This window comes from Camelina sativa, chromosome 3 (assembly GCF_000633955.1).
Source record: "Camelina sativa cultivar DH55 chromosome 3, Cs, whole genome shotgun sequence".
Taxonomy (NCBI): Eukaryota; Viridiplantae; Streptophyta; class Magnoliopsida; order Brassicales; family Brassicaceae; genus Camelina; species Camelina sativa.
Window position 1 is genome coordinate 14,491,473 of NC_025687.1, and position 26,948 is coordinate 14,518,420.

General features: G+C 37.4%; 4 protein-coding genes across 6 annotated transcripts in view; 1 reads left to right on the plus strand and 3 right to left on the minus strand.

Moving 5' to 3' along the window:
• LOC104778957 lies at positions 10,199–10,879 on the minus strand. Its single transcript, XM_010503359.1, has one exon. It carries the CDS (start codon positions 10,877–10,879, stop codon positions 10,199–10,201), a length of 681 nt encoding a protein of 226 aa, XP_010501661.1.
• LOC104777074 lies at positions 15,567–17,569 on the minus strand. 3 transcript variants are annotated; one of them, XM_010501279.2, is made up of 5 exons: positions 17,468–17,569; positions 17,025–17,114; positions 16,591–16,748; positions 16,251–16,326; positions 15,567–15,991 (listed from the first exon to the last, which is right to left on the minus strand). In XM_010501279.2, exons 2-5 carry the CDS (start codon positions 17,110–17,112, stop codon positions 15,810–15,812), a joined length of 504 nt encoding a protein of 167 aa, XP_010499581.1. In that variant the 5' UTR covers positions 17,113–17,114; positions 17,468–17,569; the 3' UTR covers positions 15,567–15,809. The 3 variants fall into 3 exon arrangements, with proteins under 3 accessions (XP_010499581.1, XP_010499580.1, XP_010499579.1); XM_010501278.2 differs by having other exon boundaries at positions 17,240–17,567; XM_010501277.2 differs by having other exon boundaries at positions 17,422–17,566.
• Positions 17,675–19,990, plus strand: LOC104777075 (DNA-damage-repair/toleration protein DRT111, chloroplastic). Its single transcript, XM_010501280.2, has 2 exons — positions 17,675–18,611; positions 19,501–19,990. Exons 1-2 carry the CDS (start codon positions 17,757–17,759, stop codon positions 19,792–19,794), a joined length of 1,149 nt encoding a protein of 382 aa, XP_010499582.1. The 5' UTR covers positions 17,675–17,756; the 3' UTR covers positions 19,795–19,990.
• LOC104777076 (homeobox-leucine zipper protein ATHB-9-like) overlaps positions 23,689–26,948 on the minus strand; it is a gene marked incomplete in the record, with an annotated part of 10,720 nt that continues 7,460 nt past the window's right edge. Inside the window, 13 exon segments of the mRNA XM_019243743.1 lie at positions 23,689–24,025; positions 24,103–24,252; positions 24,336–24,453; positions 24,557–24,846; positions 24,932–25,072; positions 25,159–25,239; positions 25,321–25,509; positions 25,606–25,795; positions 25,873–25,979; positions 26,058–26,132; positions 26,219–26,374; positions 26,451–26,534; positions 26,613–26,726. Of these exon segments, the coding sequence (XP_019099288.1) occupies positions 23,879–24,025; positions 24,103–24,252; positions 24,336–24,453; positions 24,557–24,846; positions 24,932–25,072; positions 25,159–25,239; positions 25,321–25,509; positions 25,606–25,795; positions 25,873–25,979; positions 26,058–26,132; positions 26,219–26,374; positions 26,451–26,534; positions 26,613–26,726 (1,842 nt within the window).

Below are 26,948 nucleotides of genomic sequence, written 5' to 3' on the forward strand. Positions count from 1 at the left end.
AGGAGGATCCAAGAGCAGGAAGAACAACCCGAGAGTCCAGCCGAAGAGCAACCTGAGCACATCCTCGTGCACCCTATCGAGCAGACCCTCGGGCAGGACTGGGAAGCTAGGGTTAATGGGTTTCCATATATAAACCCCCCTCTTCTTCCTCGCAAACGAGCACGCCGTAGACTCTCAGAACAGAGAGCGAGAGCTTCTGGGAGAGATAGAGAGCGACTCAAAAACTCTTTTCACTTTTGTTAGGATTTATTTTGTTTTCTTTTGCATTTTCTCTTAGATTTCTACTCTATACTCTTCTACTCTACTTCTACTTTTAATATAATGTAATTTTCGTTTATCTATGTTCTTATGTTTTCTGCAATGAGATCTGAGTAGTGTAGTAAAGTTTCTAGGGATGGGATAGACAATTTTGTGTTCTTGATCGGTTAGGATGTCTTAGCTTTTCTATTTATGTTTTATAAATTCCCTTCTAGATTGGTGTTCTTAATGCTATCAACAGACTGAGAGGTTGAGATTAGATCTATGGTGTTTTACCATCGAGAGGTGTAGATGAAATGCTTGAATCAATCAATGCTAGAGATTTACTCACTTAGCCTAAGAGATTAGATGAGTAAGGGGTTTATTGACAATAATGAATCGGTTTGTACTTCCTGCTTGGTCATGTTTCTCCAACGAGAGTTGGGTAGGGGAGTGACCAAGGTTGATTGTTTCTATCACGAGAGTGTTTTAACAAGATTTTAGAGATTCATTGTCTAGGGAATATCTGCTTGAGGCATGTAGGACATCCGTACTGGTTAGGAACACTTAGGAGTCGAGTACCCCATCCTTAGGAGCTTTCGTATTTAGATTGTTTACATTTTAATTCATCACTCGATCCCTTACCCGAACAGATACACGATCACCTGCTTCGAGTATACCTTCGAGCTGTTCTTGTTCATCTTGTTTACTCGATCACCCCACCCAATCCTGTAATCGAATGCTTGCATTGAGTGCTTATGTCGTGTGGTTCTTGTTCTTTTGCTTTCTTTTGGTTTATTTTAGGATTGTTAGATCAACCCCAACTATTGTTTGGCTTGACTTGAATAGTTCTGATCATATCCAATCTGCTAGCATAACAACCATTTGGATTGATAACCATTTGTACTACAACTGCATAGGGAATTGATACCCTGGGTGAAAATCTTACTATCAATAGGGGATGTATCTTCCAATTGTCTGATAAGCTTTGTGTTGTTCAGGACTACATCACACAGACGCTGATTGGGGCAGGTGAACAGATGAATGGACTCTATTTCTTTCGCTGATTGGCAACGGCGGCAATGGCTCAAACATTGACAAGCAACCACTTGATGTTTGGCATTTCCTATTAGGACACCCTTCGTCGAAAGCTATGGCGATGCTGAAGTTCTCGGATTATGTCGACGCGCGATGATCATATTATTCCACGTCAAAAATTAAGGTATCAAGATAACTACTACATAGATTTAGATAATGTTATATCTTTCTCCTACTTATCTTCTTAGCTTCTCTAGTCCTTATCACATTAGTATTTAGCTCTATCTCTATCTCTACTTGTATAAATACAACTCTGCACCTACACTCCTACTCAAGTCCTTCAGGGAAAATCACCTTATGAAGTCTTATTCAACACTCCACCTGATTATACTCAACTCCGCGTCTTTGGTTGCCTTTGTTTTTCACACCGTCGCTCCCGATATAAAGATAAGTTTGGAGACCGAAGCTGGCAGTGCATTTTCGTTGGTTATCCTTACGGTAAGAAGGCTTGGCATCTCTACGACATTCACAACAATGAGTTTTTCTCTAGTAGAGATGTTATCTTCTCAGAGGATGTGTTCCCTGGTGTTGATGATCCTGACTATGTTACGCCCCCAATGAACTCTTGTGATCCAACGATCAATGATTGGTTACTTCCTGGTTCATCTTCGACAATCTCTACACCAGATACATCTTCGCCGCATATTCCTGCACCTGGTTCTCCGTCTCCATCTTCACCTCCTGCACCATCCTCTCCACCTACTCCGACTGCTTCTTCTCCGGGTCTACCTGAAATCCTTGGTAAAGGACATCATCGCAAACTGCCCTCTGTTCTGTTACGTGAATATGTGGCTCATTCTACTCTTTTAAATAATAAACTCGTCCCGCTACTCACCTCTTCTGATCTTGGTTCTTCGCTAAGGGTCTCAGGTACGACTCCTTATCCTATAGCTGACTTTGACTCTGACTCTCATTTTTCTCCATCGCATCGGTTGTTCATGGCAGCTGTCTTACTTTCGGATGAGCCAAAGTTCTACAAAGATGCCGCAAAAGTAAAGGTTTGATGTGATGCTATATCCAACGAGATCAATGCTCTCGACATAAGTCACACTTGGAATATTACGACTCTTCGTCCTGGTAAGAAAGCACTTGGCAACAAATGGATTTATAAGAACAAGTTTCGTTCGAATGGTTCTTTGGAACGTCATAAGGCTCGTTTGGTGGTTCTTGGAAACAATCAACAAGAGGGTGTCGATTTCAAAGAAACGTTTGCTCATGTTATCATGCTCAAGACGGTTCGTTTTCTTCTTCGACTTGATGCTGCAAAGAATTGGGAGGTTCATCAGATGGATGTCCACAATACTTTTCTTCATGGTGATCTCACAGAGGAAGTTTACATGAAACTCCCTCAAGGTTATCCATGTTCTGATCCAACATGTGTCGTCTCAAGAAATCTTTGTACGGCCTTCATCAATTTCCGCGTTGCTGGTTCTCTAAGCTTGCCACGGCTCTCCGCGACTTCGGTTTCTCTCAAAAATATGCGGATTACTCTCTGTTTTCCAAGGTCCGGGACTCCGTCTGCATTCACATTCTGGTATACGTTGATGATTTTGTCATTGCATGCAACAACACTAAGGCTCTCCAGGAGTTTAAGGATTATCTTCATAAGTGTTTTCATATGAAAGATCTCGGTAAACTTAAATATTTTCTTGGCATTGAGGTTGCCAGGAGTGACGCTGGTTTCTTTCTTTCACAACGCAAATATGCTATGGGTATTATTGCTGAAGCTGGTCTCCTAGGCTGCAAGCCAGCTCCAACTCTGGTCAAGCCGAATCATGGTCTTGCTCTTGCTAAAGGTCCATCTGTTGATGTTCCTCGGTACTGTCGTCTTGTCGGTCACCTTATCTATCTGGCTAACACTCGTCCTGAACTTGGTTACATTATTCAGCTGCTGGCTTCTTTTATGCATAAACCGCTACAGGCACATTGGGAAGCTGCTCTTCATGTCGTTCGTTACCTAAAAGGCTGTCCTGGTCAGGGAATTCTACTGAGTTCTAGTCCGAATCTTTGTGTCTCTGCCTTTTGTGACTCCGACTACTCTGCTTGTCCCCTCACTCGCCGTTCACTCAGTGCCTACATTGTTTTTGTTGGTGACTCTCCGATACATTGGAAAACGAAGAAACATAAAACAGTCTCTCGTTCGTCTGCTGAAGCAGAATATCGTGCAATGTTTGATACACTTTGTGAGCTTAAGTGGTTTAAGGAGATCACTGAATCTCTTTGTGTCTCATATCCTGGTCCTATGCGCTTATTTTGTGATATCCAGTCGGCCATTTACATCGCCACTAATCCGGTCTTTCACGAAAGGACAAAACACATTGAGTCTGATTGCCATCAAGTTGGTGATGCCGTTCACGACAAGCTCATCGAGCTGGAACACGTTTCCTCCAAGACTCAGCTTGCCGACATTCTGACCAAACCACTACATGGACCACAGTTTGCTGATCTGCTTTCCAAGCTGGGTATTCGCAATCTCACACTTTCAGCTTGCGGGAGAGTATCAAGATAACTACTACATAGATTTAGATAATGCTATATCTTTCTCCTACTTATCTTCTTAGCTTCTCTAGTCCTTATCACATTAGGATTTAGCTCTATCTCTATCTCTACTTGTATATATACAACTCTACATCTACATGAATACACATGCTTTCTACAAACTATTTCATAAGGAAACACACAGTTTGATATTGATCACAAGTAGTGTACGTTGATATTTTTCCAACTGCGTCAATGTAAACACGAGACTTGTTATAAAATACAAATGTGATTAATCCATCACAAAACATATGTCATGACACTTGTTTATGTAATATTACACAACACACCACTTGTCTTTTGTAGTTCACCACTTGTCATTACCAAGTGTATAAGTGTGTGACTCATGTTTTTTGGAGTTCACTATAAATAAAATGTTGTAAGAAGAATGATATATATAAGTTGTATAAGTTGTCTTTGATCAAAGAAAGTGTCTCTCACTCTTGTGCTTCTCCTCCTTCTTTTTCTTTATTATTCTCTGTTCTCTTTCCATTTTATTTTCATAGTATTATAAACACATATAAGTGTTTGGTAGTTATAATTTACAACAACAACACTAAAATTTGTTTGCTTTTTTATTTTTTATTTTTAATCAAACAACAAGCAAATTGTTCTTTTTTTTTTCTCTGCCACATGTTATTAATTTTTTTTTAAACCATTAAGAGTTTTTCATTTCATTCTTTCTAGCGGAATATAAGATGTCACTGTTTTTATTTTTTATACAAATAACGTTTGGGAAAGAATTAAGGAGAAAGACTATTTTGTTATAAAGGCGAAATAAACTTCTCTTTTTAAACTTAAACGTGAAAGGAATTCTTACATGTAACACCATCTCCTTTTGATTTATATTTATACAAAACCCATCCTGTACTATATCCATTGTTCAAGAAGTTATGAATACTTTTCGCGTAACTCTTCTTCTTTTTTCTTTCTATTATCCATAGATGACACACAAATGTTCAACAAAGTAAGTAATTAATAAGGGCAGGTTCAAAATTTATCAATTAAATATAATAAACAAATCGGTAATTTTGAATACTGAACTCAAAGGAAAAAACAAAAAATCAATATGAATAATAAATATCAATGCAATTAATATAAATAGAACAACGTTACAATATTGCAAAACATATCGATCTGCTATTTTATAGATAATATAAAAAGAAAAGTAACAAATAACCGCTGAACATAGTAAAATAAGAATACTAGTTCCGCAGTAGATTCATCATCGTTATGACGACAACATGGACATATTTTTTTCTGCAACCAATCGCCATACAAGTACGAAGCAATAATCACGATGCAAATGCCCGTACCGATGCCGATGTATTCTGTTGCTACAACCCAGTTCATCTTTCTTTACCACACCACCAATCTCCAATCTTTGTTTTCTTCTTTCAAAAATTGTGTCACATATAGTACTTATATATATAATATATGCATGTGTGATATTAGTTTTACATTTTTGCAAACACATTAGCTTTACATTTTTGCAAACACATCGGTAACATTTGCTAAGTTTACATTTTGTCAAAAAAAAAAAAAAAGTTTACATTTTGTCACTAAGGAGCATAAACTAGGGAATATTCAAAATTTTACATTTTTGCAAAACACATCGGTAACATTTGGTAATTTTACATTTTTTCACGAAGGAACATAAACTAGAGAATATTCAAAATTTTACATTTTTGAAAACACATCAGCAACATTTAGTAAGTTTACATCTTTTCAGCAACATATACGAACTAGGAAAAATCGTAAATGTTTACATTTATGCATATGATTTTTTTTATAATTGTTTGTACACGTCGTAGGATTCTTTCTAAACTACTCCAAATACTGAAATTGTGATATTTACTAGTAGTAAAATTATCCTTTTTTAGATATGTATTTCATTATTTGTATGTGATCATATTTATAATAGTGTTAATGCATCTGTATAATCAAATATGGACCGGTCGATGGTTGCTTGTTTCATATGATCATATCATATTGGTGGTGTACATAAAAAGAAGGTATCATTGGTATCTAGGAATAAATCTTGAGACTATCACTAATCAAATATACTATACGTGGATGAGATATATTCTTTTATATAGCACTAAAATTTATTTTTTCCCTCAAGGGATGAATTTTTTTTATTTATGGAATTATTTGAATTCAAAGTTAAAGAACGAGGAAGCATCCAAGGAGCGATACATTGATAAGCAAACAATGTACGGACTTCTTTGCCTAATTTACATGTCTTTACTAGTTTAAAACGTACACTAATAGTAATGGGTGTTATGATACAGTAACCAAAACAGTATAGCTAAATAAAGAGTGTATTTGTGACATATAATTCTAAAAAGGGTTTGTTTTAGTATACTGTATGACTAACGTCTCGAATTTAGTACTACAGTTGTAAACATTTTATTCTCCTAAAGGAGGGAGGATAAATATAGTGAATAATATTACTATTACTATTAGTATTTAGGAGATGACAAATGTTTTATCACAGATATGACTGTTATATGAGTCTATTATACTGAGAAAACAACCAAATCTATAAACTTAAACATATTGGTGATTATTCAGGAAGCTGTCAAAAATGTTTTTGGTTAAAAGCAGTTGGACGATGGCTTTGATTAGTGGTTGTAAAATGGATTGAAAATAATACCAATTAAATTATAAGTAGTTGTTTAAATAAAATAACAACTTTTAACATAGAAAAAAAATAAGAAACGGAAAGGTTATGGACCACTAATTTGTTATATCAGAGAGCATATTCATTTGTTCGATATAATCCACTTGTCTAATTTATGACCGAAGAAATGGTCAGTCTCCACTCCAACCGTTTGTATCCTTAAGTTTACCGATAAAATAACAGAAAACATCCATATCAAAACATAGTGCATGTTTAATTTAATGCAAAACAAGTTTCAAAAATATATGTATATATATATATAGTGCATGCACTTACAACAGATTCGGTGAATTCTCTCATACATTGGCAGTCTTATTCAATCAAAAATTTATCTATATCATGTATAACAAATAAATCGGTGAGATGATAATAAATAGAACTCGAAGAACAGAAAAACCAAAGTCAAAGGAAACGACAGCTTCCAAGTAGTTTAACTATTTGAAAAAGAAACTGAGACCAAACTCCAACCTTTCCTCTCACACATTTTTGGATAAGCTTGGGCATTATCTATATTCCTCCTAGTTCTTCTCTTCTCTCCATGTGTCATTCCTTTGTTTACCTTTTTTTCAATTCATACCTCGGCACCGTCTGAATGCTTATCCACAATAAAATAAAATAGTCTCCTTTTTGAAAGCAAGAGTAAAGAAACAGAGGAAGCTGCTCAAAAATATATTTTCATTCTTGCTTCTTCTCAAATTACATAATGTGTCTATTTATAATAGAACACATGATAACCTAATGATTGTAACAATAAAGTTGATCTCTGACAAGTGTCATTATCAAAAGCACGAGATTGGTGACACAAGAGCAGCATATCGATTATGCATTTGGATTATAGTGTGAGGTGTTTGTAGGGTCTTGACCGTACGAAACAAAGGACAGAGAGCATAAAACTTTTCTCCTTTGTTACCGTTAGTAACCAAAGTAAGTTGGCAAATTGCAGTAAAAGGCCCATCTTGATTTGTTTTTGGACCGGACAGGATGTGTTACTCCTTACACATTATAGCGCAGAAGAATATTTCTGATTACAATGGATTGGATACTTGTCGTTGTTGATAGTGAGTAGTATGTATTTTGAATGTGTTATGAAATTATATTATGAATTAAAACTGGAGTAAATTATAGTTATATGCAGTCTATCTAATACACGTATATAAATAGTATAACATTTAGTCCAGTAAAAAAGTTAGTTGCACTAAATAGTCAAATTGATGATATCGAATCAGTTGATAGTTTGGCGAGCGTAAAAAACATAATTATTTTTGAAATTTTTATATGTATAATTAATTAATTGATTAACTACAATTAGTATTATTTATAATTTTGCTTTATTTTGCCATAACTCAATTTTTTTTGGATTCCAATCTTCTTTTTGGTTGGGTAAAAATTGTTGTTTTGTAATATATATTTCTAACTACATTTATTATATTTATTACAAAAAATAATTTCCAAAAAGGTTAGTTGTGATTATTTGTTTCATTAACAAACAATAAGGTATATTCTTCAAAACAGATAAAAGGTCTAATTAGAAGATCAGACCCAAATACTGATGTAACAAAAGAAAAAAAAAAAAGATAAAGAACAAAAACAAAACTCTTTGTCGTTGTTTTTCTTCCTCAAACCCCAACTACTGGAATCAACAAAAACGTTTTCCAAAGGGTAGCTAGTAACTATTAATAGCGTGACGTTAATATAGCTCTAACATTGATGTGCTATATAAATCACTAATGTTAGGGTATAGATACACACAAAAGATACACCGCTTGGAAATGTGCCAAACAAATGCATCTTATTCAATCTTATAAAGAAATAATTTTCTTACAAGACTTGAAACTAAACTCCTTCTCCTATCTATATAACACAACACCCTGTATAAATCTAAGAGAAATAAACACCCTCACCTTCTAAGCATTTTTGTGATTGCTAGAAGGTTACAAATCTCACAACTTTATCTGCACGAGTGCTATCTCTTTTTGTGGCTAGTCCTAGTCTATTTATACTTGCATCAAAGATCTCTAACCAAATCTTTATGCATCCTAACAAAAAGAAAATATTCTTGATCCCCAAGAATATTACTTCTTCATCTCCTTTGTAAAATATTCTCTCAATCTTCTACATATCTTCGAGTATGCCAAGCTTGCTCATCCTTCCATATCGTGCGACTCGTCACCTCGTCCAACAAGCTTCCGCCACATCATCGTCTCATGCCACGTCAACAAATCAAACCTCTGATACTTTTCACAACGTTCTGCCTTATCCAGAGTTGTGATCCGGAATATGCACTTTCACCTAAATCAGTGACGATAAAAGTATACTATATTACAAAGGCATCGGCATATTACACTACAGTTTGCTATACAGTTACTCTCCCAAACAATTCAGTACTATTGTCTTAATTTTGTTCATAAACGATCTCTTAAAATAGTCAATGATGATGAGTCGTGCGTCTCTCTTGTAAAAATTGTTGACACTATTGCCATCTCAATAACCGAGAGCTTCATACGTGTTATCTCAATAACTTACGTGGACATATAGACATATGTAGATGAATAATGTTAAAACACCCCAACCCGAAATCTAAACCCTCGACCATCAGCCGAGTGGTGATAAGGTCTTACCAGAGTATAAAAATTTGGGCGACGATTCAACTTCCCTCTAAAATATACTTATTCGCGCATAAACTGGAGCTTATCATGATTTAACCCATTTAAACACCTATCCACAATGATAAGAACACATCTTACCTTGTTGCGTACCTTATAATTTTGTAGCCTCTGGATCGCATGTATCATCTAACCGTACCGCGGTCCATTTGATCTAGCCACTCTCCTGTCCCGAACGCATCCATGCAAGTTCCTCATAAAGAACCACCCTTTATTGTTCCTTAGTCACACAGCCGCGGAAAGACTGCTCCGCCAATCCATTGTGTCAAGTGTTGTTGTACTCCAAGACCTTGTCGTCCATCCTCGATCAGTATCCGTACCACCCATCGTGCATGATACTGTGTTAATCCTGTACCGTCCATCGTGGACTGACGTACCACCTATCACCGTACGTACCATCTTCGTTCCACGTACGCACCATCCTCATACCACTGTCGCTATCGCTAGCGTACCTCATCGTACCACTTACCGTAACTGTAGTGATCCGTATCAAGAAGTGCGGACGGACAGAGAAACGTGTCTGAAGGACGTGGAGAAAATAAAATTACAAGGAATGACTCACGTGACTTGTGAAAAAATTACCAAGTCGAGCAACGGTCAAGAACCAAAGAACAGACGTGAGTCGTCAAGTTATCCGGAAAATTGGACGATGGATGGTCAAGGACGATGGTGAAAAGTCTAAAAGAGGGCTAAAGAGGAAGATGGTCGTGGAAAATGGTGAGAAAGATGTAAAATGGACCATAGGAACGGAATGGCCGCGTACCAGCCAAATGGTCGATGTACCCAGGGACCATGGGCGGATCGTACGTGAGGTACGAGAGAACCGGAGATGGACGAGAAAATCAAAGAGATACGAATAGAATCGGTGACTCAAAACGCTTTGATTTTTTTCTTTTGGTTCAACAACAACTTTCATTCACCAATCAAGTTACACTCTGTTTTTCCAACAATACAAGCTGCTTAACACATAATGGCATTATCGAATATAACTAGGATCATAGTTCCCTAAAGAAAGAGATTCCTTCGCTATTCGATCTGCCACATTATTGCACACTCTTGGCATATACACCATCTGGAACGCTTGGAAGGAAGGGAGCAAACTCTTTATGTCCTGGAGTAATGGAGCAGATATTGGCCAAATCTCCTCACTATTTAGTAGATTAACCATTCCCAAAGAATCTGATTCAAAAATGACTCTCCCATAGTTCAGACGGAGCATTGAACTTATTGCGGCCCTCATTGCTTCCAGCTCCACTTCCATCACTGATATAGCACAACGAATTGCCTGAGCGCCCACCCAAAGGCCATCACCATACTCATTCCGTAACACCCAACCCGTACCGCTTATGGTTCCCGCTCTACTCCATGTTCCATCAGTATTACATTTGACCCAATCCTTTGGAGGAGGTTCCCATTTTGCGTCTTCAGTCCGTCTCGGCAGAGGATGTTCATTGGTTGAGTGCTCTGATTCATTCCTCTGATTCCATTCATCAGCATCCTCCAATGCCTTTTCCACTGTATCATGGGCATTAAAATCCTTTCCATTAAAGACATAGTCATTCCTGCAGTTCATTAATCTCCATAATATCCAAGGAACTACTCTATCCAAGTCCTCCCGATGTGGATAGAGAGAGGCGACATTCAGGACATGATACATGTTTGCATATATAGAATCAGTCCAACTTCCTCCTGGAGGTGCCGGGAATGGAGATAGAGCCCAAATCTGGCTGGCAGAAGTACATTTAATTAAGAGATGATTTATCATTTCTTCTCCATGGGGACATTTCGAACAATAATCATCTTTAGAGAGGTGACGATGAGATAGATTTTTTGTCATCGAGATACAATTGGACAGACATCGCCAAAGATAGTGCTGGATCTTGCTTTTGCTTTCCACACTAGTCAAAAAATAGGATTTAGGCTTGGTTGAGTCACTTCTTGAGGACCTTTTCGGGTATTGATGATTTGGGTTTGTACCCAATAGCCTGACTTTACTGAGTAGTGTCCTATCCTAGCATAATCCCACGCAAAGCCATCCCGTTTATTACTACCACCATGTCTTATATCCTCAATCAGATTTCTATCTTCCAGAGAAAAGAAAGTTTCCAAAAGATCATGTCTCCAATCCCTTCTAGTCTCCTCCATAAGGTCTTTGACCTTCAGTAAGGATGAGGCAACAGTGCGCAAATCTGGAAGGATAATATTATCTGATTGAGACTCCTAGCAGGTTTAGAATGGAGCCAATGATGCTGCCAGAGATCTACCAAGTCACCATTACCAATGATAGCTCGTGCTCCCTGATTTATTAACTCTTGTGCTTGATAGATGTTGCGCCAAGCAAAAGAAGGTCGGGATCCAAGTTTTGCCAACAGAGGATTCGAATTGTGAAAGTACCGGCTTTTAAAGACTCTTGCCATAAGCATGTTAGGGCTAGTCAGCATCTTCCATAGTTGTTTCCCAAGTAGGGCAATATTGTAGGCTTCTACATCCTTAAACCCCAGCCCTCCTTCCTGTTTAGACTTACTGAGATGTTCCTAAGCTTTCCAATGCATGCCCTTTAAATCATGTTTATTTCTCCACCAGAAGTCAGCCATAACCGAAACTAACTGTTGACTTACTTTCTTTGGGAGTTTAAAACACGACATAGTGTGAGTAGGCAAGGCCATTGCAATCGCCTTCAAGAGAATCTCCTTACCACCAAACGAAAGAAAGTTTGTTTGCTAGCCTGAGACCTATTGTTGGAGGTTGTCTTTAAGATATCCAAGTATGGTAACCTTATAACCTCCAAAAGCCTCTGGTAAGCCCAGATAAAAACCTTCACCCCCTTCCGAATTAATACCAATTAGAGTTTTAATAGTCTCTTTTCGCTCTTGTGGAATTTGTTTTCCAAAATAAATACTCGATTTCTGGTAATTAATTCGTTGTCCTGATGCTATACTATATTCATCCAAGATACTGAGCAGCTGATGAAGCTCTTCATCCTCTCCTTAGAGAAGAAGATACTAGGCCTGCGATTCCGAACCGAACCGATCGAAATAGAAATAATTTAGGCTCGGTTTTACATTCGGTTCGGTTCAGAGGTAGTTAACCGACGGTTAACCGATTATTAAACCTAAGTATATAAGCTAAAACATTCTTAATTAACAACTAAACCTAATCTCTTCGTTCTCTCTCAAGCGGCTGAGCGACGCAAGCTGTTCGAAGTTTGAAGCATCAACCCATCTGTGTTTTCCGATCTAAGCTGTTTAGATCTTCTCTTCTCTGCTAGAGTGCTAGTCTTCATCATCGTTCTTCACTGTATGTTTTTTTTGTCTCGAAGCTTTATCTCATAATTTGTACATGTTCTGTAACTGATGCTTATTAAACTTGTAGATAAGTGTCTAATTCAAGTTGTATTGCCAATTGTAGATGGATTCAGAATCGTTTCAAGACAACAATGATTATTTGGGTGAAGAGATTGAAGGAGACGATGGTCCACCAGTCTCGTCAGTTGGAGGGAAACGATCAAGAGCAAGTTCTACTTTGCCAGCCAAAGCAAGAAAAAAGCCAGCTCAAAGGTCAGTCGTGTGGCAACATTTTGTCCAGAGGGATTCGGATGTTCCACTCAGCAATTGTCTCTATTGTGGCCAAGAGATAGGGTGTGATACTGTAAGAAATGGAACAAGTGCCATGAAGGGTCACCTTAGTAGGTGCAAGTTGTTTAAGAAGCATGAGGAGAGTGGTAATCAGAAAGTGTTGGGTAGTGATAGTAGTGGAGTTATGACAGCAGTGAAGTATGATAAAGGTCTGTTTAGGAGATCTGTGAATGAGATGATAGTGCTTAATGAGCTACCTTTTGCATTTTTGGAATCAGAAGGTTTTAGGAGATTCTGCAGCAACAATCTCCCCATGTACACAGTTCATTGCAGGAAGACAGCCACTTCTGATACTTATGGGATGTTTTTGAGTGAGAAAGCTGCTTTGAAAGAGTTGTTTGGTCACCAAAAGCAGAGAGTGTCGATGATAACCGACATATGGGTCGCTCCAACCACTTCTTGTAGTTACATGGTGGTCACAGATCATTGGATTGATCGAGATTGGAAATTGCAGAAGAGGATCATTAGCTTCAAGCCTGTCACCGATCACAAAGGAGATACCATTTCATCACACTTGATTGGATGTCTCGAAGAATGGGGAATTGAGAAAGTTTTCACGGTTACAGTTGATAATGCAAAAGCGAATGATAAAGCTTTAGGGTTGTTCACAGATGCTTTGGTGATGAGAGGACCTGATGCATTAGTTGGACATGGGGATTATCTTCACATGAGGTGTTGTGCTCACATTTTAAATTTGATTTTCAGAGATGGATTAGCTAAAGCAAATCCGAGTATCATGGCAATCCGCAATGCAATCAAGTATTGCAGGTATTCAGGTGATAGATTCAAATATTTTCTGTTGAGGGTTGAGACTGGAAATTGCAGTAGAGGAAGCTTGTGTCTTGATGTTGCCACTAGGTGGAACTCCACCTATCTTATGCTCACATCCGCAATCAAGTTCAAAGTTTCGTTTGAGAAGATGTTGTTGGAAGATAAGTTGTACAATGAGTATTTCATAGAGAAAGAAGATAATGGCAAGGATGAAGTTGAAGGGGAGAAACGTATTGGTCCTCCAAATTTTTCTAATTGGGATGAAGTGCAAAGGTTAGTTAAATTCTTGAGAATCTTTTTCAATTGCACATAGCTTTTTCTGCAACAAAATCAGTGACATCTTCTATTGCCTAAAATGAGATCGTCATTATCGAGAGAAACTTGATCAATCTAAGCTGCAACTCTGATTCACTCTTAAAGACCAAAGCAAAGGTCCAAGTTTGAGAAGTATTGGGATGGTCTTGTCAACATGAATCCACTAGTGATCATTGCTTCGGTCTTTGATCCGAGGAACAAGATGCAATTTGCTAGTATTTGCTTCGGCAAGATTTATGGGAAAGATAGTGTCGAAGATACTCATCTCAGATCATCAATTAAGAGTGTGATGAAGAAGCTATATGAGGAGTATGCGTCGAATCTTAGCTCAACCCCTTCTCAAGGTGAGAGTAGTACTGCTGCCAGAAGTGATCATGGAGAATCAGTAGATACAAGTGCAATGTTTGATTTGTCCGATGATGATTGTTATGAAAGGATGGATTCATTGTACTCTGACATGATTTTGGATGCCGCATATGAAGAATCTAGTAGTGAGCTTGACATGTACTTGCTGGAGAAACCTGTGCCAAGAACCCAATATCATTTGGGATTGGATTACAATGTTTTATCATGGTGGAGGAAGAACAGTTCTAAATTCCCAATCTTGGCAGAGTTGGCAAGAGATGTGCTTGCCATTCAAGTGTCATCGGTGGCATCCGAGTCTGCATTCAGCACAAGCGGTCGTATTTTGGACCCTTATCGAAGTTGCTTGTCACCACACATGGTAGAATCCTTAATTTGCACTCAAAATGGCTGAGAAATACCATTCATGAGGACAAACTAGCAAATTTGGTTCAAATGTTTGAAGAAATGGAGTTCCACGAGTCATTAGGTAATTCATTTATCTAATCTGTTTATTTTTCTTTTGACTTATTCCTAATTGCATTCTTTTTTTTGTTATGCAGCTTCACAGGTTCATGGACAGCCATCTGTGGATTCTTAAGTTGGAAATTAGGAGAAACAGGGCATAAAGGCTTGTCTCTTATTCTCTAAATCTTTTGAACAAAAACCTTTCTATCTAACTATTCTTTTGCCTCAACAATGACAGCATACCAAATGCATCTCTTAAAAACTTTAGTGAACATTGGTATCTTGTCATTTGTCATATGTTTTTTGAACAAATTCTGATCAAGGGATATGTACTCATGTTTTTTGGAACTTAATGTCTTTGTTTCTATGATGTTAAACTTTTGATGTAAGTGTATTTTAGAACTTAATATTTGTTGTTTTGGTTGATTATTTTTGTTTGCAATAACCAAACTAACTGAAGTGTAATAACCAAAGAAACCGTTAACGAACCGAACCGAACCGGCGAGTAAATCGGTTCTATTTGGAATAGTTTTCAAATTTCAGAAAAAACCGAAAACCGATTACCCCGACCCGAAAAAACCGAACTAACCGAATTCGCAGGTCTAGAAGATACTGTCATCAGCAAACAAGAGATGTGAGACCGGAGGTGCACCTCTCAGCAAAACGCTTTGATTTTATTTCCCAGATGCATATACTAAGCAAAATAATTGTTTTTTAAGTGGCGTTCTTTTGGCAATTGCTTGCCGGTAATGAACAAAAGAAGAAGAGTAAAAATTTTAGTCACTCATTTGTTATTTCTCTGCATCTCCCAAAAAAAGAATAGTCTGGTGGCAAACTTTTAAACAAAAGAAGAGGAGTAAATTTTAAGTCATTAATGGTTGCATAGTTCGAACATTTGTGTAAGATGAGCAAGAATCTGATTCATAACACAACTGAGAAAACATAAGATCTGTGCCTATTGCTAGTACTAGAATCTATCGTCTCAGATACACGATTTCTCTTGGAGAATACTTGTCTTGAGATTTTTCTGTTCTGCATTCATGTTTTCCCGCCCCTTTAATGGTTGTTTTCATGTTCGCCCTCCAAATCTTTCAAGTATCCCATGAACAAAAGAAACCCGAAAAGGAAGAATCCACCTGAAGAGCTCCCTCCACCACCTCCGCCACCACCACCACCACCATCATCCCGAGGCGGGAACCCGTTTCCACCGTCATCAAGTTTTGGAGATTTCTCTTTTCCTGATATTTACGCAAATGCTAAAAAGTTAAGTTCTGAAGGTACCAACTAGAACAGACCAGTCCATCTTGGTTTTAGGAACTAGAATAAGAACCATAGCAAGCCACAATATGAATTCTAAAACACAGTTCAATATTTGCTAGAATCGTGACAGATCATATGGTTTAAAGCCATTCTTGTTTGCTTGAAACACAAAATAGTTTCCTCAACATGAAAACGCACATCAATACAGTTAACAAGGAGAAGGATGCAATGATTTACCATGAGTAGGAGCTTGTGTGATCGTTGGTGATTGCCGTGTAACTGTCTGTGTTTGCCCTTGACTGCATTTTGAATTCTGCAGCAAAATCAATCAGAATACGTAAACAGCTGGCTATTAAGAGACACCTAGTAAGATAATACCGGACAAATAAACTATTGACCACAAGAGCAAAAGGATCTTCTTCATCAAATAAGCAAAATGGTGTATGATGATGACATGCAAATCAATAAGTTATCCCAACAGCCAAAGACTACAAACACAGGAACTTAAGATAGAAACAGTAAATGCAAAGAGATGGAACTAACTCGCAAGTAACAAAACAGAGAGAACAGAACATACCAGCGCAGAGTTACATATAAAGACAGATCTTTTATTCTTGGAGACGACAACAGGTTGCACTGCACGCGTTCCAACTGCCTGGACAGAAGGAAATTTTCTCTGGCTCCACGGTTGGCGTTGCATAGAAACTGTCGTAGGATAACGCCTATGAAAGTTTCCTGTGTCACAGAGGACGAGTATAACAAGAGCTTTAGACTTCATTCAAAATTAGAAGAACAGACTAAGAAAGGATCAATGATACGACACTAGGTGAGGATTCAATTCTCAGACATCAATAATATTAACTCTCGTTTCTTCAATTTTATCAATGAGAATTCCAAAACTCAACCTCATCAGTGCCCACCAATTATAAACTAAGTGCTAGTAAAAGCAAACATGAACCCCAATTTATCTGTTGAAATTAGACATAGACATAGACATAGATAGACATATACCATTACTGGAAAAATGATTCAGGCGAGGAGGAGGGAGGAACACAAGCGGTTGTGTACCAACACACAACGAGGGATTCATCACAACCATATCTGCAGAAGAAAGAAGCAAATCCAAAGATTAAACCTTTTAACCATTCATCACACCACTCGAGAAATTAAACACTCGAAATCAAGGCTTTAAACAACAATCATATGTATATATATATGCAATTCACCAGCTTTAAAATTCGATAAAGGAGAAAAACCCTAAAATAATTTGCTTCAAAGTCCGTAGATTTTTATTTCTGTAAAGAAGAAGCAGAGAAAACTAGATGCAAAAAATCTGGGGATTTGGTGTCTCCTCGAAGTTTCTCGATCATAGAAAAATAAAACCCAAATCTGGATTCGTGAATCGCACCTGAAGAATTAAACGCAAGAAGACGGAAAAAAAAAAAAAGACTTTCCTAGGGTTTATCCGACAAAATCAATTACAAACGTTGGCTTCTAAAGCAAGATTTGTAAATTGCCCAGAAACAATTCACTACGCGGTCGCTAAAATATCTATTTATTTCTCTTTTTGTAAAGTCGGTTTTATTTTTTTTACAGTAATAAGCTTTTTATTTATTTATATTTATTTATTTATTTGGTATTATTTTTAAAAAAGAACTTGATCGGAAAAATTAAAAAAAAAAACCCTAATTTTGAGCAATTGAAACCAAACCGTGAAATCAAGAGCTGTGAGTGGGGAAAAAAATGCTTGGTGGATTATACGGAGACCTTCCACCACCGTCCGATGATGAGAAACCCAGCGGCAACTCCTCCTCCGTCTGGTCAAGCAATACCAAAATGGCTCCGCCTACGCTTCGCAAACCACCGGCTTTTGCTCCGACGCAAACGATTCTAAGACCTTCAAACAAACCCAAACCTATCGTCTCGTCGTCACCCTACAAGCCTCCTCCTCCTTCTTCTTCTTCTTCTTCGTTGATTACTCCGGCGATCGAGTCAGCACCTTCGCAGCCAGCGTTGATCTGTGTGACTTCATCTGTAATTGAAGAGTACGATCCAGCGAGACCTAACGATTACGAGGAGTATAAAAGGGAGACGAAGAGGAAAGCTATGGAAGCTGAGATGAAGCGTGAGCTGGATAAGAGAAGGCAAGAGGAAGAGGAGAGAGACAAGAGGGAAAGGGAAGAGAGGGAGAAGGAGAGAGAGAGAGATAACAGTGATCCGTCTCGGTTGAATATCTCAGGTGAGGAAGCGTGGAAGAGACGCGCAGCTATGAGCGGTGGTGGGAAGCGGAGATCTTCGTCTCCTCCGCCTGGGAATGTTGACGGGTTTAGTATTGGGAAATCGGAGACGAGTGGGTTAGGAGTTGGAGCAGGTGGGCAGATGACAGCTGCTCAGAGGATGATGGCAAAGATGGGATGGAAACAAGGACAAGGGCTTGGGAAATCAGAGCAAGGTATCACTACGCCGTTGATGGCTAAGAAGACTGATCGTAGAGCTGGTGTGATTGTGATTGCTAGTGAGCACAAGTCTGTGGAGAAGAAGGTTAAGAGTGTTAATATCAATGGTGAACCAACCAGGGTTCTGCTTCTTAGAAACATGGTATGCGTTTCATCAATACACCCTCTTAAACGTATGCATTCTTTGACTTCAGATTTTGATGGGACGCCACAGTGATTCAATATTCAAATCATTGTTGTTCTAGTGTGTTACAATGAGTTAGAACGGTCTGCTAGGATAATGAGAAGATTTGATCTGGTTTTTAGTTTAGAAATAGTTACAATTCAAACTTGTTCTTGTATTAGGACACGCTTTGCTACAATAGTTTAGAACGGTCTGCTAGAATGATATGGCTTTTTTCCAGGATTTGATGTGGTCTTAGTTTATAAGTAGTTAGATCAAATTGCTGGCAGCATGTTAGATTGACAAACCCAAACCTTCACTTGATTTTTCGGGGATTGAATGTGAGATGTAATACTGTTGAAGATGTTTGTGTTGAAAACGGGATTTAGTAAGGCTGCCACGGGAGAGCAGGAGCTTTTGTGGTACTTTGATTCTTTCAAGCTTGTATCTTGAAAGAAATAGCTTTGGCAATTTTACAATGAAAATTAATTGTCGTTGGAGCTAGTAGCTCATAGTTTTAGTTATGTTAATGTTAGCTTAGTGAATTGCAGGTTGTTATGGAATTTAGATTGTTTATTCTTTGAAAGCAACGTACGAAAGTTACAGTATCTTCCCCTCAAATAGAATTTGGGACCATCTTTGTTTTTTGAGGCTAGCCTAATTTGAGCACTCAGGATTGGATTGCCAAATATTAGAGAGTCTTCACATAGGAATGCCTCTTCACATAGGAATGCCTCTTCACATCTATTGTCTTACCAAAGAGAATTTACTTTCATAAACATATGTATCACTCTTTCTGATTCTGATTGTTGTTCACTATAACAAGTGATTCTGATTGACCGATCACCTATTTTATCTCCACCTGAAGGTTGGGCCAGGAGAAGTAGATGATGAGCTAGAAGACGAGGTAGGAGGCGAGTGTGGCAAATACGGTACAGTCACTCGTGTTCTGATATTTGAGATCACTGAAAAGGACTTCCCTGTACACGAAGCAGTCAGAATCTTTGTTCAGTTTTCAAGACCCGAGGAAACAACTAAAGCCCTTGTGGATCTCGATGGGAGATACTTTGGAGGAAGGACCGTGCGTGCAACATTTTATGACGAGGAGAAATTCAGTAAGAACGAGTTGGCTCCAGTTCCAGGTGAAATCCCTGGCTATTAGCTGACAAAAACTCCCAAGAAACACACTGCAGCTGCATCTTCTTCTTCTTAAGAGATTCTTGATAGAGAAAAAAAAACCATAATAGATGAGGTTTTAAAAACATTTGTAAAGTACTTTAGAAACTTTTGGGATCTATCTGTTTATTGTTGATTAAAGTAGCTTCGTTAATGATCAAGAAATGTTCCTCTTCTTTTAATCATGTTTCTATTTTGCATTTTAGTTAGTCAAATCGATTATATTTCATTATTCGATTACATAGTAAACTGTTAGCGTGTAAGTGAAACTCAATGGCTGACAGACATGATGCGATAGTGCGAAGGGTCGGGGATATCCAACTTGAGCTATTATTAACTGGGCTACTAGGCCCAAAAGAGTGTTAAAATATTCATGAGAACAGTCTCAGAAGAGTGCTAGCAGATAATTGAAGGGTACAAAATCCGAAGTGTGATTTTATATTGATTATCTATTTAATAATAATATTTTAATTTAGTATTTACAAAATGAAAATGTTAAAGTAATACGTTACACTCTATTGTCAATTTACTAATAATCATCATTTGTTTTGGGCATTTTGTTTCTCAAACGCTAATTATATGAGAAGGTTATATTATTCATGTATCTTAAGTTCTTAACTCTTTGATCAAAAAAAAAAAAGTTCTTAACTCTTAAGTTGAGATTCTTAACCAATCTTAATATGTATAATGTATTTGGTCAAGATAAATTAGTAATCGCTTACAACGGTTTGAAATTGACCATTCAAGAGTCAAACAAAAATCGAAATCATTGTACGAGTTGATCTGTACGTATTACAATGTACCCGCTTAAAAAGTAGTAAAACGACAATGTATCATCAACCTTGCAGCAAACGGATTATGACCAAAAAAAAAATCAAAAGTATTGCTTGTTTTGGTGCTGCACAAAATTCAATGTCCTAAAGCCCTTCAATCATCAAACCTACATTTACATTTTCAACATCTCACATAAACTTTAATAGTATCAACGTTCAAATTTCAAATGATTTTGGACCTATAGACCATGATCTGTTGCATTTACACACTTTCAAGGTCACTATCTTAATATCTCTCAGACGACTCCCTTAATGTTAACAATAATTACTACAACAACTACCAGAAACCAAAAGAAACAACAGAGCAGTGCACTGGTGAAAAAAAAACTATTCAGGAGAACGTGAAAATGAATAAGTTTGAAATGGGGTCAAATAAACTAAAAAAATAAAAAATTAAATGAGTCAAACTGACATTTAGAGCCAATAAGATATCACTGCATTGCCCAACAGTTTCTGTTTACTGCTTTACCAAGAAGAAGAAGAAAATACTGAAATAGTATTACCCTAGTTTCAAAACTCTGGAGTAATATATTTTTTTTTTTACATATATAATATTTTCTTCAGAGTTTTTGAGTATGGTAGTAGACAAAAAATGAGAGAGAAAAGACAAAACACAAAAGACAACACAAAAGTAGGGTTCTGTTCTATACTTGTACTATATAATTGCACTTATTAAACAAGCTAATCTATTATTCCCTAATTTTCCAATTTTTTTAATAAAATGTCAATATTCACCACCGGTTTCATCGTAACGGGGCTCACAAACTATTGTTTTCGTAACGTGATATGCGTTCTGTAACATTAAATTAAAGAGAGTATACAAAATATTTTGGATTCATAACATAACATTATTCTGAACCTGAACTCATTTAAAAAAGAAAAGAAAACTCATACAGATCCTTTGAAAATTTTAAACAAAACCCAAATTAGCTCTTCTAGGCTTTCAACGAGGGTTTAAATATGCTGCTGCACCCACAGAGCGAAATTCAATAATTTCCCAATTTGGGAAAGCCAAATTATACGCAGAATGCATACATGTATATATATGTTCTAGTGTGTCATACCTAGCGGGTCCTATTAACCTAGACTAAACTATGCATGCATGTGCATTGTATTATATGTATGGATGGATCATGGATGTCATGTCATGTTGACATGTTGGTTGTTAAAGTCCCCCAATTGGTAGTATGTCAATTTCGGTTCGGCTTCGGGGATTTTAATAGGTCTGAGAGATATTAGTAAACCAGATTTTTTTTTTTTTTTTGTCAACCAGATATTAGGTCTGAGAGATATTAGTAAACCAGATTCTTAATACGTGCAATTCGTTTTCAAAATGTTCTTCTCACCCAAACCAATATCAGGTAGGATTAATAATCCTTCGCATATATCTAAATGATTAATATTTGATAAATCTATCATTCGTATAAATAAAATAAGTAAATAACATATATTGATTTTGGATTGACTGATCTTAGTAGCAACAGCAAAAAAAAAAATATAAATAACCAACTTTCTAATGAAAAATCAGAAAAATATGCTCCCACAACTATATAATTAGCTACTTAGATTTTTTTAAAATAAACATATATATAAAAATGCGCCAGAAGAACTCTGTATATATGGTCCCGGGCTCAAATATTCTTTACTAAGGTTTAGTTGCTGACATTGGTAAAAATAAAACCAGATATATAACCAAAGAGTTATATAGCCGGTGATGTGTCAAGAAAAAAAATCAAATCAACTTAAAAGTCATATTCGTGCAAACTATATATTCCTTCCTTGTATATCAAATCAAATCTCATTTTGATTCAAATCGGTCTTTCAGTTTATATAACGGAACCGGTCGGACTAATACTCAAAGTGAATACATATGCTTGGTCCTTGAAGCCGGTCGGTATATCAGTATATGCAATGGACTCAATTGAATATGTGGGTAACTAAAGGAGAAGGATTAAATGGGAAGAGAAAAGGATGACATAAGCAGGTGTTGACTAAAAGAAACCAAGGGAGGCAGAATCGGGTAAGGCATTTCCTTACACAAAAGCCAGATCTGTCCCAACCAGAATCTCTTCTGTCTTTTCATCCCCCATCTTTTTTATTATTTGTTTTTATTTTTTCACCACACACGCAACAAATCAACTTCTTTATCCCACATTTTTTCTTTTTAATCACGCAGCGGTCAAATCACCCACCCTACATTTTTCATTTATTGAGCTGTTTCTCATTTATAGTAAATTTTTATAGTTAAAATTGCAGTTTAGTTATAAGAGTATAATGTATAACAGTTACTACGAAACAGCAAAAATTGTAAAATAGAATGGTGAAATCATTAAATGGGCAAACATCGATTTGACATTTAGACAGCGGATTAAGAAATTAACTTTTAAGAACACAAAGAGAGTTACTACTATTATTTTGCAAATACAAAAAAATTCATTTCTTTTGTCGGCATATAACGTTTGTTAACTTGTCACCTGCAAGTTTGTAGGTTTCTTCTCTGCTCAAAAGGAAAGCTAGCTACATTACAGTAATTAACTTCCATTACTAATTAGACTACCCCAAAAAAAAAAAAAGTTTTATAGGTTCCTCCTGCTGCCTATTAAGTCAAAGAACAGCATCATCATGACTAGTTTTTCTTGTGATAGATACCATTATCCAATTTAATAGATCAAATAGCAATGATTATACATCATTTATTGTCAAAGATTCATTCAAATCCAATCTCCTCTGGATGATTATTTATGCATACAATGATACAAACCACACTTTGGATGCTTTCTTCATGTTGCATAATGCATACACTCACCCATCACAAGTCCCGTATTCTCTCTTCTTGTTATAAATTTAGATATTTACAAATGCAAAATAAGCCTCATCCATAAAACTTTTGCAACAACAATAATGAATAACTGCAAATTACTAAATAAATTTACACATACTTTATCTTTTGTGCAAATAAATATATACATACTTTATTATATAAAATAGTAGATAAAATATGATAGTAAACTTTACCAACATTAAAGAAAAATCGAAACAAGTGAAAATACTAATAAAAATAACATAAGCACTAAAGCACAGAATATTGTCGTTATACATAGTGTCATAATTGATTAAAGAAATCATCATCACATTTTTCAATATTACATATTGAGTTATGGACCGTCTAATTTAACAAACCTTACCAAAACAGCATCCTAACTTTCATATCTAAACATAATCAACCATTTTATTTTTTCAAACGAACGACCAATTCACGAGGATAAAAGCCAAGCAGTGGTTTGACTCGTTGTCGTCAACAACTTTCCACACCGTCGCTTGCTCATACGAAACTGGTCTTCCCATGCTCGACACACATATTCCCGCCGGAAGATTAGCATAGCCCTGAAAGATTCATTCCAAACTTAGTATGACAACTTAACCGGGAAACTTAATAAAATGACTAGCTAGAAAATGTTAACCTGCTGCATGATCTTAGCGAATTCGGAGCAAAGAGCTTTACGACCAGAGTCATCGAGAGTTTTGTCGAGCATTATATCCTGAAGTGCCACGAGCGTTGTTTCAAGCATGTCTAACCCGGCTTGGTTTGCAAATGTGAATACCGGGGAGGCCTAAGAACCAAAATTTATCAGACAATTTACCTTAGCAATTCCCAAGAACCGGATTGAGCACCTCACAAGAACAGAAATCTTACGTTGGTTTTGAGGGAGCAGCACAATATAGCATCAGAGTGGTTCCAAAGTTGCTTAAGCAATGTGTCACCTCCACAGGATTGAGAATCAGTTCCAAACAGGTCTGCCCCTGTATGAGCACTAAAACATCCAAAAGAAAAAAAAAACGTTTCATTCAATCAGAATGAGATAGATAACACCTTGTTGTTGCAAGTCCTTCAGAGTAAGGTTCTACAAATAGTACCTGTAACTACGAGTGATCCAACGGACAAGCGTGAGAGCCTCAGGGGAAGTGGGAAGTTGCATCGAGCCAGGACGAGGGGTGATGGCTAAAGCAACTCTCTGAATCGAACCAACAACATTCCTCACATAATGTCTGGCCATTGTAGCAACATTGTCTCTTGAATGGTTATCAAATGTAAACTGGAAGGCTATGGTTAAGACCAGTCTGGAGTTTGTTTCTGAATCGGTTTTGGTGGAACCATCAAGAGATGACGCTAGATCCCGTGTTCGATTTGTAGATTGATGGTCATTCTGTTACATACAAAAAAAGGAATTTTGTGTCAGTTGAGGCTCTTCCAGGATATTTAAATGTCTTTTGGAAAAGTTCTCTGATTACCGGATTCACTTTTTGTTCGAGCGGTATGACACGGAAACCAGAAGGAAGCAAAGGTGCATCATCAGCAAATGATTCATCGATAGGAGCAAAGACAAGCTGAGCACAGCCTCCAACCACATTTTCATCAACGCCGCTGCAAAGCTAAGCAAAAGCAAACAAAGAAACAAAATTTCCATTTCAATAACATAACTTTAAGAATCCAAGAAAGTCTTGTATATGAAACAAACCTGCAGTAAATACATATCCCGAGATAAGCCCATGTCTTCAGGTGAGTAAGCATGACCTCCGAGTCTAACCACTTCGAGGAACTAAAACGAGTAAACAAAATAGGATTAAAGGCATGGTCAAAGAAGAGACAACAAGGACAATGATCTTGAAAATCTATTTACCTCTTCATGTTCGAGTGTTTGTGCGAGAGGAAGAATGACTTGGTTACTAGGGAAACCACCAGTTCTGACGCACGGAACAGCGAAAGGATTTGCTCTGAGAGATGCAGCAGAATAGGCATCAACCCCGTAGTCTGCCCATTCAGCTCGGTGTTCTCTCAGGAAACGGATCAGTACAAGGGGTGGAACATTCTTCAAGGGAATATAATAAGAGACGAGAATGGCGTTAGGAATTGAAGAAACTGACTCTTTTGTCTTTTCAAAAATGTCAAATCATAGTGTACAAACCTGCAACAGCATAGAAGCTTTGGCACAGAGGACACCGCTTCCAAAACTTGGAAGAAATGAGCTACCGTATTGAGAGCCAGCGAATTTAGCAGAGGAAGAGTTGATCATGATTGTAATATCTTCTGCTCCATCACTACTCATTGGAGACCATCCATCATCCGCAAAACCATTAACAGCATCATTGAAACCACTGAATTTCAAGATAAGCAAAAGCAATTAGACAATGCTCCGAACAATAAAACTAAGCTTATTGACGAGATATATTACCGGCAGAGTCTTTGGCTGAAAGTTCTTAAAACTGCAGGCTGGCGTCCACCACTATACTGAACTTCTCCACTAGTCTCTTGAGCAACTTGCCTCACATGTCTCAGAGCCTGAAATGTGGAAGTAAAACTCAGAGACACATATGGCCTAGTCAGGTCAGGAAAGGGTCAGGTTCATAAGGAACTTACAGCGACGGTCATCTTCTGAGCAAGAATTTTGGAAGACTCATAGAGAGGCCTGAGCACTTCAGGAACACTTGAGACCTACCAAACCAAAGAAATTCAGCAATCAACATAATAGAAGAGACTCCTACGAGGGCTGATGTGTTTTTTACAAATCAAATGCTTACATCCAAGTCAACATGATCAACAATGTGAATAATTGAGCCACCACCATCACAAGGACGGATAAGAAACCCACTTGACAGCATTTTGGCTCTCACGAAGCTTGAAGACAGCGGACCATTAGGGCCACCAGTTGCAGAAGTTAGTGACCTCTCACAAACCTGAAGGAAACAATTATTATAAGGAAAATCTAGTAAACAGGGTAATAAACAAACATAACCAGTTCATATGACTCACCACATAGCTTCCATCTTCTAGACTTGTACTATATCTCAGCGTCCAAAAGTCACGAGCTGCTGCTAGTGTTGTAGGAGCATAGATCTGATAACCAACCATGAACAATGATCAGTACATTTTAAAGGAACATAAAAACAAGACTGATATATTTATAGAACAGACCTGAGTGTTGACAAGTTCGATAGTACCACCGCTTCCAGTGGGTATAACATTCAGAGTCTCGACACATCGACAGTCACGGAACCATGATGGACGATCTTTGAGGATTTCAGCGACCTACACAGTATTTGAAGTTTAGAGTGTCTTCACAGAAGTTTTCCTTTTTACAAAACAGTATTAAAGTAAAAAACCAAACAACATTTACCTTCATGGGTTCTAAACTCACGAGGCCACAGGCACGTGCTGCTATTCCACTGCAGTTGCGTGAAACAGCTACGATGCCAATAGAATCCGGACCAGGCTACATACATCACCATGAAAATACATATTAAAACATTT

What these genes read in the sequence shown, in the direction of transcription:
- LOC104778957 (XM_010503359.1), bottom strand. Translation starts at nt 10,879, where the DNA reads ATGTATCATGTCCTGAATGTCGCCTCTCTCTATCCACATCGGGAGGAC.
- LOC104777074 (XM_010501279.2), bottom strand. Translation starts at nt 17,112, where the DNA reads ATGGTTGTGATGAATCCCTCGTTGTGTGTTGGTACACAACCGCTTGTG. An exon ending in GAATCATTTTTCCAGTAATG is followed by an intron (nt 16,749 to 17,024) that starts GTATATGTCTAT and finishes TCTGTGACACAG; the next exon opens with GAAACTTTCATAGGCGTTAT. An exon ending in TTATATGTAACTCTGCGCTG is followed by an intron (nt 16,327 to 16,590) that starts GTATGTTCTGTT and finishes ATTTTGCTGCAG; the next exon opens with AATTCAAAATGCAGTCAAGG.
- LOC104777075 (XM_010501280.2), top strand. Translation starts at nt 17,757, where the DNA reads ATGCTTGGTGGATTATACGGAGACCTTCCACCACCGTCCGATGATGAG. An exon ending in TTCTGCTTCTTAGAAACATG is followed by an intron (nt 18,612 to 19,500) that starts GTATGCGTTTCA and finishes CTCCACCTGAAG; the next exon opens with GTTGGGCCAGGAGAAGTAGA.